The sequence below is a fragment of the Lonchura striata genome, chromosome 2 (assembly GCF_050655825.1).
Source record: "Lonchura striata isolate lonStrDom1 chromosome 2, ASM5065582v1, whole genome shotgun sequence".
NCBI lineage: Eukaryota > Metazoa > Chordata > Aves > Passeriformes > Estrildidae > Lonchura > Lonchura striata.
Genome location: NC_140704.1, coordinates 83424233 through 83436735, shown reverse-complemented (window position 1 = coordinate 83436735; position 12503 = coordinate 83424233). Strand labels below are relative to the sequence as shown.

The window sequence follows — 12503 nt, the reverse complement described above, 5'->3', positions numbered from 1 at the left end:
AGTAAATGCTTTATTGGAACACAGAAGTGAGAAGCCAGAGCAAAGTTTTACCCAGGAGAAGGTAGTTGGCTCTCTTGATAGAGTACTGATTAATAAAAGGCTTGCAAACAAGTTCCCAGTTGTCTGTTTTCTGGGTGGAGTCCTTCTTCACATTCCTTCCTTGCTGGGTGGTTTCTTGGGTTGCTCAGCTACTCCTGATCACAAGGAATGTCTCCTCCTTTCTGTGACCTTAGAGATTTAGCATTCCTCTCTGCCGCCCTGCAAGAATCCTCTCCAGAGCTCCTGCTCAGTGCTGGAAACTCCCTTTGGAGTTTGCTGGGTTTCTCCTTCCCTTGCCAGCCTGCTGTGGGTCCCTAGCAGCATCTCATACCTGCATGAGCCCAGATGCTCTTTCCATCTTTTCTTTTTCAGGCAAGGGATGTGTTCTGTTCCCAGAATACATCAACAGGAAAGTCAGCAAGGAATTTTATCTATGCATCTCCTTCTTTTTCAGATCATATGGGATATAACCACAGGCAGTGGAAATCACAGTTCTGAAGTTTTACCTCACATCCCACATACCCCAACAGAGCAATAAAAGAGGCCATAACCAGAACCTGATTTCAACACTGACAGTGTTTTTTAAGAGTAAGCTGAGCTCTGCATCCAAAGTGGAAACCCACATGCAGGCACAGCTGTGGAAAACCTGGTCAACAGTCAGATGTCAAGAGCATGTAAATTGCCTAAAAGACAGGCCAGCTTGTAGGATTGCTCATTTTTTGGTGTCTATGCAAACATCATGTGTTAGGCTATGCTGATTTGTCTTAATAGCACTAAATAACACAACCATTTTCTCCCCTAAGAGCTTATCTGCACATTATATGCATTCTTTCATTCAGCAAAATCATTGTGCACGTCATGGATTTACATTTGGTGGCAGTTTAAAAGTTGTTTGCATCTTATTTTTGGATAAGCAGTATTAAAAGAAAGTTTCAAGATCAGTTGTGTTAATATGAAACTAATTATTTTTGCTTTTTGTTTTCTCTTTTTGTAAATTCTGATGCAGCATTATGTTGACTTGTGTTCTGTCTCTGCTTTGGCTCAGTTCCTGTATCTTTCTGTTTAAAGTTATCTGTATTTCCTTTGCTTACCCAGCCCATTTTCCTTATTTTCCTTTCTAAGTAAGGCAAATACAAGGCAAACTACCTAAAATCTGGTGGGTTTTTTTTTGTTTGGTTTTTTTTTTTTTGTTTTGTTTTGGTTTTTTTTTTTTTTGTGTTTACTTATGCTTCCCATGCTTGATTTGAGCAGAATCTCTTGTATTGAGTCATTATTTGTGCTGTTTCTTTGTCTGGTTTGTTGGAAATGTTTGCAGGACAGCTTGCCCTGTGCTTCATGATGCTCACTGTTCATAATATGAAGTACAGTTCATATTACACCCTGTTTCCACTTTCCAGTTACTAAATGATAAATGTAATATGCAAACAACTCTGTTTGCAGATTACTGAGGCTGAATTTAATGGCCTTCTCCTAGAATCCTTTACTGTGAACACCTTTTACCTTCAGTTGTATCTATAAACTGGCATTTTGTAGCTTATGAGGCCAGAGATCTTCTGTGCTCTACACATACCATTGGGAAAAATGGATGGCACAAGGAATGGTGAGCTCAATTTCCCATCTGAATCTGGGCAATATACTCCAGTTCTTTTAGAAAAGTAAATGCCCCTGAGTTATTGGTGTATATTTTCTTAACATAATAATGCTTCCTCCTTTATTTCAAGTCTTCTTGATTTCTCTTAGTGTTCTTCCATTGTTGCTTTGTTTAAGCAGCAATAAAATAGGTTAACAAATAGGTTGTCCATTGGGTCAGCTCAGGCAATTTTCATAGATATTTGCCAAGAATTATCAGCAATTATATTTCCTCGACTTCTATTGCATGTAGGAACAGGAATTTATATCCCAGCATTTAACTTCTATGGGTTTTACTTGAAACTTCCAACTCCAGCTGCTCAGGTTGGAAGGGATGATCTTAGTGTAATATGACACTGACAGTACCTGTCAGGTACCTTTGTCTGACAGAGAAGTGAAGGAAGTCTCTTGATCCTTTAGCAAATACCAGACTAACGCTGGGATTCTCCTCCCTTTGTGTCCTTGCACAGACATCTTCTCGATTGTTGGTGCGGCCGACAAGCTCTGAGACGCCCAGTGCTGCAGAACTTGTCAGTGCAATTGAAGAGCTCGTCAAAAGTAAAATGGTGAGACTGACCAGCAAGTGCACATGTCTAAAGAACTTGTGTCTTCAAGTCCAAGCTTGCTATTCAAAGAAAACCTGCACATTTTATGTTGACTTGTAAAATTTACTGTCTGTTACAGAAATCACTTTGTGCATTGATGTATGGGGTCATTTTGTACAGATCCTCTTGTAAAAGAGCATTTTTTTTTTAGGTAAATGGCAATGTAGAGGAGAAAAAAGCAATAACTAAGAGGAAGAGTGAGATGAGATGAGATGAGATGAGATGAGATGAGATGAGATGAGATGAGATGAGATGAGATGAGATGAGATGAGATGAGATGATGAGATGAGATGATGAGATGAGATGAGATGGTGGAAAATCTACTAAGTATGTCCTGTTAGTCAAAAGAAAATATCCTATTAGTAAAATGAATGCAAAGACCTAGGGTCTTAGACTAATAGACCTTTATGAGAAGAATCCCTGAAACTAAATTTATTGCAAATCTTATGAGGTTAGCAGTAAAGCAGGTAACCCTAATAACAGAAATATTTATGTTACCTAGTTGCTCTTTGAACAGCATGATAATGAAGAAATAACTAAGAGAGTAAAGGGATCATTTTGCATGTTAGTGCCTCAATCCTTGCTAACAAATTAAGTAGGAGGAATTTGTGTCAGCTTTTTTTTAGTTTTCTATGTTTTAAATTTTCCATGTTTCTGAAGATTGTCATTGGCATGTTTTAAAGTGTTCATGTTTCTGAAGATTCTCATTATATGCATAATTCCAGGAAGGCCTTTGTAATCAAAATCCAGCTTGACCTAGTCTGGGAAAAACTTCTCTGGCTGACCCTTTTTGAGATTGGACTATATAGTCTCAAGAGGTCCTTCAGCAATTCTGGATTTCCTCCAAATCTTTAAATACAGCTTTTCTAGATAGCCCCCTCTTGGGCTCAATAGGAAGTGCCTTTTTGCAAACTGCAAAGAATTGCAGCATGGCAGCCCCATGTTATCAGAGGTTGATATTTTACAGGTTATTCTAAATTGAAGCAGCTTTAACTTTCAGAACTAGAAATTTTATTTTCTGTTTTCTCATTCAGAGAAAATGCCATTATTGCATAAAATAATTATTGTACTCTCTTGGATATTAACTTTGTTTTTTACTTCTTTTACACCAGCAGGGTGAATACAAAGTAATCTGTGGGAAAATTCAACAGTCTTTTGCAAATGGAAAGTTTGCTAGTCCACGTGTCTTTCAGGCTGCCTAGCAGTGGATATAAGTTAATGATCTATGCATAAAGTCCTTGTGGGAGTTGTTCTCATTTCACAATTTTAGCCAAGGTTCATCTTCCCGTGGGTTTAGGGCTGGTCATATCATTATTGGTTTTTACTTTTTGTGAGGAAAGAAAATAGATTATAGCTAAACCCCACCCTGGTGAAGTAAATGTGTCTTGCTATAAGGCTGTATCACATGCAAGGAAAATGTGATACACAGCTGTAGCTTGATCCAAGATTATGGCTTGAATTAAAGAAATACAATGAATACTTAATTAAAGATGTTCGTATTAGTTTGTCCTGTTGCTTTATCTTCTTATACAAAGATATATACAAACAGAAGCCTGTGGAGTCCATGCAGGGGAGAGAGTGTATCTGGAAGAGGATACAGGGACTTTTTTCCTAGGATCTGAACAAGCACAAAAACAACACTGGCTGTGTAGAAGTCATTATTTTCTTCACTGAGATGCTATTTTGGCTTTTTATTAAGATAACCAAAATGTCTGACAGAGAATGCCACTTCTCTTGAGTTAAAAATGTAACATCATAAAAATCTCTTTTAAAGATGTCCAATTTATTGTTGAAACTAACTTGTATAGGCCAGAAGTCAAATATGACAAATATAATTTAATCCCTGGCTGTGAGGACACATTTGTGCCCCTCCCACCACAGAAGTACTTGCTTCCTGAGCAGGAGGGTCCGACTTCCAGCCACCACTGCTCAAAGCAGTTCAGCTCCTTTTTTTTCCTGTGAAGGGAATGCTGTCATCTCAAATGTGCTTCAAAGGCTCAGTTGTCATGGAAAGACATGTTGTTGCCTGGTTTCCTGGAGGCTTGTGACTTGCTTTGCCAACATACATTGTTGATCTCCCATAGATTGCTATATACAGCAGTTTGTAATGTGTTTTATGAATAAAGGAGAACTAAATCATTGTTGCTGACTGTCTTGAATACCTTCTCAGGCTCTGGAGGACCGTCCAAGTTCCTTGTTGGTAGATCAAGGTGACAGCAGCAGTCCATCCTTCAACCCTTCAGATAACTCCCTTCTATCCTCCTCATCACCCATAGATGAGATGGAGGAAAGGAAATCCAGCTCCTTAAAAAGACGACAGTAAGACCAATTTTTTACAATTATCCTTTTTTTTTTTTTTTACAATGGCAGCAGAAGCTATTAGTCTGAAAATGGGAGGACTTGTATTAGATGTCAAACATGGTCACATTTCTCTGTGACATTCAATCTATGATTTTTAATTCTAGTCATAACTGTGTTTGACTTCTGCTGCATGTCACTCTCATTTATTTGGGAAGATGCTGATCTTTAAATGTCCAAAGGTTTATTAGGCTTGAAAAAAATTGTCATTCCCCTCCTATTCCAGTCCATGCTTAATTTCTCTATGTAGTAGTAAACTGTTACCATGGTAGGATAAAAACATGCCTTGTTTCAAATTTTTTAAACTTGTGTGTGGAAATAGCCATCCATACAGCTAAGAGTCTCCAGAGCAGAGACATAATAGCATTTTATTTTAAACAACAGTTAAATTTTAATTTTAATGTCATGTTTAAGAAAAGATTTGACTTTAGATAAACAGAAGCAAGCCTTGTCCAGTTTCAAAGTCAAAGCAGTATCTTGCTAAGAACCAATGTACATTAATTCTTCCATTTCAGTTCTATCAAACATATGTGACTGCAAATATCAAAAAAGGTGTATGCCATTAATCCTCTTGAAAAATCTGTTTAATTTTTTTATATTTGTCCACCTTTTTCCTCCCACTGTAGCTATGTTTTACAGGAATTAGTGGAGACAGAGCGAGATTATGTGCGTGATCTGGGCTATGTAGTTGAGGTATGATGTTTTTAATTATCTTAATTTCGTCTTTTTTTTTTAATGTCTTACTAACTAGCTATGCTGCTTGAACCTCACTGTTTTTCAAAATGATATGCAGGAAGAGTTTTCCTTCCTGTAAGCTTTTAAGATGTAAAATGCTGCATCACATTTTACTCCTTTTTTCCTGTTACTGTGTTCACCTTGTTGTTCCTTTGAGGAGTGTAGTTCTTTGCCATTTTTTTTTTAATCACTACTTCTGGCCTAATATATTACTATTATTATTATTATTATTATTGTTATTGTTATTATTGTTATTATTATTATCCTAGTAAATAGTTGTTTATTTAGCACATCTAAATTTAAAAAAAAAAACATTGTACCTCAGCATACAGAGCAGTTATCCAAGATTTGAAAGTCCTCCTTCCTCTTCTACCACTAGGCTTCTCTTAGACTGCCTAGCTTCCCCTGCTGTAAAATGAGGTAACATCACACATCTCCCCTCAGTCTTCAGCTACCAACAAAATGTATTTGGAACAGTAGAAAGAATGAGCATGACAGTGAATTTTAGCCTAATAAATTTTAATTCTTATGCTCTATCTTGGAGGCAGGGAGGGAAAGAAAGATCAGCATTGTGATAGTGTTTTAACAATATTTAAAGGGTGCATTAGGAGTTTGTGAATAGACATGTTTTTGTAAATAATAATATAATTTTTGGTGAAAATGCTGGACATCAAAACATACACTTGGAATACCAAAACTAGGCCTGGCTATATAGGCATAGAACTATTGGGGGGTAGAAAAGAAGGAATAGAATTGCATGAATATTACAAAATTTAAAAACACTCCAAATCTGCTCAGTGAGACAGCTGTGTAGACACCAAAACTAAGATGAAACTATGGGCAAATGTAAGAGGAACTTTATTGCAGCAAGAATGATTGCTAACAGAATTGATTTTTAATTTTTATGTGTTTGGCTTGCTCATACTGCAAGCAGTAGTCCATGTAATGCAGTCCCATGGGCAGTTTCCTCCTCAGTGCACTTTGGTGTGGGGTTAGTGTGAGTGAAATATGAGACACAGAGCAAAGCAGCATAGAAGCTGCAGCATAAAAGGTTCTGACATTTCAGGCTGTAAGGAGAAGGGCTGTGGAAGTTTCCTTCATGCTCCAAGCCTGTTCACACAGGCTAAATTAGAATGAATTAATTTTGCTAGCACTGTTGTGTAGACAGCCTCACCTCTGTTTGTGATACTTTGTGTCTGTGCTTTATGTTATGCTGTGTTTTAGAACCGTTTTCTGATTTCGCTTTGTGTCTCAAGTGCTTGATGCCATTGGACATCTTCTGGGAAAAGGGGGATTAAAAGACAACTTGCTTTTTTTTTTAACTAAGAATGTTCACAGCAATTTCACTTGGGCTGTTGCAGGGTTATATGGCACTTATGAAGGAAGATGGTGTACCTGATGATATGAAAGGCAAAGACAAGATTGTATTTGGAAACATTCACCAGATTTATGATTGGCACAGAGAGTACGTATTGTACCTAAAAAATATTAGACTGACTTTAGGAATTATTTCCTCAGATATTCAGATACAAGGTAAATGCAGTTGGTTTTGTGCTTTGAGTTGTAGAAAATGTAACTTCAGCTTACAAATGTTTGTATGTTGGTGTGATGATTTGCTCTAAAGAAGGATGCATATATATATGTATATATATATATATATATATATATATATATATATATATAGCAAGTACTTCAACTGAGGATCTCTAATATTGACAGAACTTTGTACATTGCTTTCTCTCTAACAATACAGCCTTAAGAATTTGTTAGGGGTGGTTAGCAAGACAATATTAGCATCTCAAGCATCAATATATATGAAATTTAATATTTTTTTTTAGTGAATGCCAGGGTTTTTTTTAATCTTGGCATGGATTTGGCACATCCTTTTAAAAATCTATATTGAAATATTATACTGTTACCATTGTCAGTTTGGACATAGTTTAATATCCAATGCTGCTAATAGGGGACACAAAAGTGTCTTGCCTTGCAGTAAGGCCAGTCTGCTTTGCAATTACCTGTTGCTATAATGCGTAGTGTCAGAAAAAAAGTATTTATTCTGTTTATGTTCAGCTTCTTTTTAGGAGAGTTGGAGAAGTGCCTTGAAGATCCAGAAAAGCTGGGATCCCTGTTTGTTAAACATGTAAGTGCAAATGTCTTTTTTGGCAAACTCTATTGCTGCTACTGGCCAACATGATTGACTATTAAGTACAACACAATTAGGAAAGTGCTGTACAGTGTTTTTCACCTGTAAGAGGTGGAGAGATAGCTTTTAAGAGCTTACAAATAGAAGAAGTAAATGTTTTAGTCTTTCTCTAGGCCCCATTTCTCTATTCAGTTACACTTCAGTGCAAGGGAATCATAATTTCATATGACGCCTGCCTTCTAATCCCAGGTATCCATGCAATAGCATAGAATATAAGAAATAAAAATAGGAAAGAGGCTCATTCTTCTACCGGTTTGAACATGTTCTAGTTCTATATCCTTTCCCCTTCTGAGCATTTGTTGCCGGCAAAGTGGGAAACCTGTAGGGAGTAGCTGTCCCTGTTGCTGATTGCTGTTTTACTTTCTCCTGGTATTTGTAATTGAGTTGTCTTTGAAAGGCACCTTTACCACTTCAGATGGAAAGGCAAGCTGTGATGCTATTACAGCATCCTCTAGCAAAACCCTGTCAGCTAGAACACAATGATTCAGTTCCTGTTCTTAATCTGTGTCCTTTCCAATCTCCATCTTATTTTTTCATTTCTTCCTTACCATTTATCTTCACTGGTCAGTATTCTGTAAGCCTCTGAGAAGCAAAGCCTTTAACCCCAAACAAATCATAGCACGGTGATGGGAAAGATTTTGGAGTACTTCTTACCCAGCAATGTCAGTAATCAAGAATAAATCTTAAAGGCAGAGGTTATTTCCTCTCTCTTTTTTCTGTTGCTTTGGTGTTAAAAGCACATGCACAAGATAAAGGATCAGAGTTAAAAAATGCTAGTGCCTTCATTTCTAGGCTTCATCACCTACATCCCCATCCAAACTCCAGTAGGACGCCCAATACTAAATAAAAGACATGAAAGTTTTCTCCTAACTGTTCTGTACATGTGAACAGGAGGAGGTAATTATTCTAATAAATTCCAATAATAATCACATTATTAAAATGGAATAAAAAATACTATCTTTCAAAGGCTCCATTACAGCATCACTGAATGGTTAAGGTTGGAAGGGATCACTGTGGGGTCATCTTGTCGAACCTTCCATGGCTCTTGGTAAAAAGAAAAATAGAACCATTATTATGCTTAACTTTATTGTGGAACCTGCTGAGCTATCATCTCTGAACTCCTGTCAATTCAGGACGATTTACAGCTGTGGGAATTTTTTTCACTTTTTTTGCCTTTGTAAAATCATAATGATGTTACCAAATAAATGTGTTTTCAGATCTGTAAGTTCTGCATATGTAACTGCTTTTTTTCCTTAAAGGGATCTTTTCAAGTTAATACATATGAACTGCTGTACTTCTTAAAGTAATACTTCATTTTAATCTGGCATGTGTTTTTCTTGATAGTGATGTATCATTTTGTGTCTTTGTTCCTCTAGGAGAGAAGGTTGCACATGTACATAGTTTACTGCCAAAACAAACCAAAGTCTGAGCACATTGTCTCAGAATACATTGATACGTTTTTTGAGGTAAGTTCATGAGAGAGGATATCGGAGGTGAAGGATTATCAAATCTGTTGATCAACCCAGAAAAAAGCCCCAAAAAAATGCAGCAGATATTGTTGTTAATGTTTTAAATTACAATTTTTTGCCATTTCTGTTTTGATTTCTCAAATCTGATATAGACTCCTAGAGATGAAAACTAAGGGTTAGGTATAATAAATTAATCAGTAGTCTTATCCTTAGTAGGCTTAAGCGACCAGTGCATTTTAATGGAATGGCAGTTCTGGATAAGCAGAGGTCACTGTTGAAAATAAGCTATATACAGCGTATGACTCAAAAATTACATTTCGCTGGGAAGCCTTGTCAAGAAAAACATGAAAGATGCTTGCAGAAGGGAATACCTTGGGAGCAACAGTGATTAGGGGAAGGAGTCCAGCTTTTGCTAACTGAAGATTAGATTATTTTCTGACTTTTGCCAATTTCTGATGTGATAGCAATGAATACTGATATATCCTTGTTTTATAAATATATATTTATCTCCATATACTGATACATATGCTGTGTTTCTAACTCAACAAAACAAAAGTTCTTCTAACAGAACAAACAAAAATGTTTGTTTTACAACTCTAAGGATCTAAAGCAACGCCTGGGCCACAGACTTCAGCTCACAGACTTGCTAATAAAACCTGTGCAGAGAATTATGAAATACCAGCTGTTACTAAAGGTAAAGTGATGTTGAGATGAATGAGTTGTGTTAATAGATATGTTATAGATGTGTTAACAGATAGGTTTTCGTTTCTAATTAATGCTGATGTTTTTCTATGCCTTTGCCTAGCAACCCAGATTTGTAAGCAATGACATATGATTATTTTCTGAGCACATTGCGATAGTTATAAAAATTGCAGTAGATGGCTTTGGCAGAAATTTATTTTTTCTTTTAACAGTTAAAGACCAAATGTTTAGGCATGGAAATGTTTAAAATCTGTACCAATGTCATAGGAATGGGAGAAGGAACTCTCAAATGTGTTTAGATGTAAACATGATACAAGTTGTTGGCACTCATCACAGCTTTTCCAGCTATACCTGCAACTACTTTGGTATCACATAAGTGTTTGCTGAAGAGCAACACTGTGTACCACAGAGGTCATTGCCTTAGCATATGTTTTTGTATGAGTTAAATCAAGTTCAGTGTATTCTGCAGTCTGTTATATTCTGATAACATCAATTCAGATTTTCTAAGATTTCTTGTTGATGATTAATGAGAAAAGAAATATTACTCAAATTTTTTTCTTTTTCAGGACTTCCTCAAGTATTCTAAAAAAGCTAATCTTGACACAACAGAACTAGAGGTACTTGAGACATTTTCTCTTAGTGATATGAGTTATTTTAGCTCAGAACTTCTCTTGTTTTGGCAGAGTCACTTTCCTTTTCTCATCTTCCTGAGAAAGTGATTATAAGTGTTTACTTCTTGCATTTCTGTTCTAAAGCAGCCATATAAAATAAAACAAAATTTTATGCTGCTAATTCATTTGGAAAATAATGGAAAGACTTTTTATTTGTCTTGAACAGAAAGCTGTAGAGGTCATGTGTATAGTACCAAAACGGTGTAATGACATGATGAATGTTGGCCGCCTGCAAGGATTTGATGTAAGTTGGCTGGAGTTTTGCTTAGAGATTTTATCAGGTTCTCTAGAAATTAATCACTAATATTGTGGGGAGCAATGTGTACAGTGTTTCTTCACTGTCTGGATAGCTGGTGCAAAAAGCAGCAAATCAAAAATCAAGTTTTTGCCCTGCCAAGGATCTTTTCCAGGTAGTGTACCTGCTGTGTCAATCACATTAGGTAAAGCCCTTCTGCAAAGTCAAGAAAGGGCCAGTCTTACTACAGTTCCTTGTTGGATAAAGGCTTGCAAAATAGTGAAATAATCAGTTATCAGCAGGTGAGCAGATCTGACTTCAGTAGTGTAGACAAAGGAGGAGTCACTAAGGTCAATCCTGTGCTTGAGGCAACTGTAGCCCTCCCTGTTTTGCTAAGTCTAGAAGAGATGAAAATCAGCTACTGAAGCAAGATGCATCAGCCAGGCCATAGTCACATGTTCTACTTGCCAAGCTCTTTATATTCTGTGATGCAGACATGAACTTGAAATCTGCCCCCACTCAGCATCCTGGAAGATTATATGAGTAACTGATGGAGTTATTCAGAATAGAGAAATGAAAGCCTTAGTGTTCCAAGCCTCAAAATGCAGAATGAATTGAAAAGGGTAGAGTGGATTTTTGGGGTTTGGTCTGGGGTTTTTTTGTTTGGTTTGGTTTGGGGGTTTTTTGTGTGTAGTTCTTTTTTCTTTTTGATGTTTGGGGTTTTTTTTGAGAAAGCACACAAGAATATCTTGTGTATAGGAGAAGTGAATATATAGTGGTCAATGACAGTTGCAAAGTGGGAAATACACAAAGCTATTTGTCATGAACATGTGCTCAAAAAAGTTGATTGGGAAAAGAAACAAAGAACTTCACTAAATGTGGGTTTTTTTGCCTCTGTGTTTAGGGTAAAATTGTAGCCCAGGGTAAGCTCCTGCTCCAGGACACATTCTTGGTTACAGACCAGGATGCAGGACTTCTACCACGCTGCAAGGAGAGACGGGTCTTCCTGTTTGAGCAGATTGTCATTTTCAGTGAGCTGCTAGATAAAAAGAAAGGTTTCTCCATGCCCGGATTCTTGTTTAAAAACAGTATCAAGGTAACTGTTGTGTGTGAGTCTTTTGTGTCTCCTGCACAAACTCTGCTAAGGTAACAGTTTCTCATTCTGTGGGCAGTCAGGAGTGACATCTAGGTGTGCAACCATAGAGCACAATGATATGTCAGTCATTTCCTGAAATTAATTCCTACCCAATCTGTTCTCACTTTAATGTTAAGTGGAGATCTTCGGATCCCAGTACTCTGATGCCTCCTGCATAAAGCATATCAAAGCAGATGTTCTGGCACAAAGTGCTGGAGAGGTATTCACAAAGTTTAGTTTTCAGCTCTGTGCTGTGTATACACCACATTGCAAAGTCATTGCAAGTAGAGATAATAACTTCTTGTATCCTTTCCAATACCCAAATATGTAGATAACATGTAAGTAGTGCGACTTTTTTAGATATGTCAGTTCTTCCTCAAACAAAAGGAAGTGTTTCCCCACTTTAGGTTTTCCTTAGAAAACCTGATAATATTAGGACTCAGCAGCCCTCACAAGGTGTCTTGGGTGGACCCTGCTTCCCCTAATTCACCTTAATGCTCTGCCTGCCACTTGAACCTGTTTATAACTCTGGCTCAACAGCCAGGTCCAAGGCATTGCTGTAACTGCAGCTTAAGCCTTTAGTGGGGGCCAGTGGTAGAGAGCGCTCCACAGCATTTTAACTATTCTGAAAGGAAAGTGAGGGATGGAGAATATTGTGCCATGCTGACCTGATGGAGTTGGTTCAGGCACAGTGTGTCAGTAAGCTGTACACTAATTCTTAG

General features: G+C 37.2%; 1 protein-coding gene across 1 annotated transcript in view; it reads left to right on the top strand.

Moving 5' to 3' along the window:
• The window catches only part of TRIO (trio Rho guanine nucleotide exchange factor), a 246193-nt gene that overhangs the window by 217406 nt on the left and 16284 nt on the right, over positions 1-12503 (top strand). Inside the window, exons 37-46 of the mRNA XM_021528950.3 lie at positions 2139-2234; positions 4444-4592; positions 5258-5324; positions 6728-6831; positions 7437-7506; positions 8946-9035; positions 9640-9732; positions 10307-10357; positions 10578-10655; positions 11551-11742. Of these exons, the coding sequence (XP_021384625.3) occupies positions 2139-2234; positions 4444-4592; positions 5258-5324; positions 6728-6831; positions 7437-7506; positions 8946-9035; positions 9640-9732; positions 10307-10357; positions 10578-10655; positions 11551-11742 (990 nt within the window). The remainder of the gene's footprint in view (positions 1-2138; positions 2235-4443; positions 4593-5257; positions 5325-6727; positions 6832-7436; positions 7507-8945; positions 9036-9639; positions 9733-10306; positions 10358-10577; positions 10656-11550; positions 11743-12503) is intronic.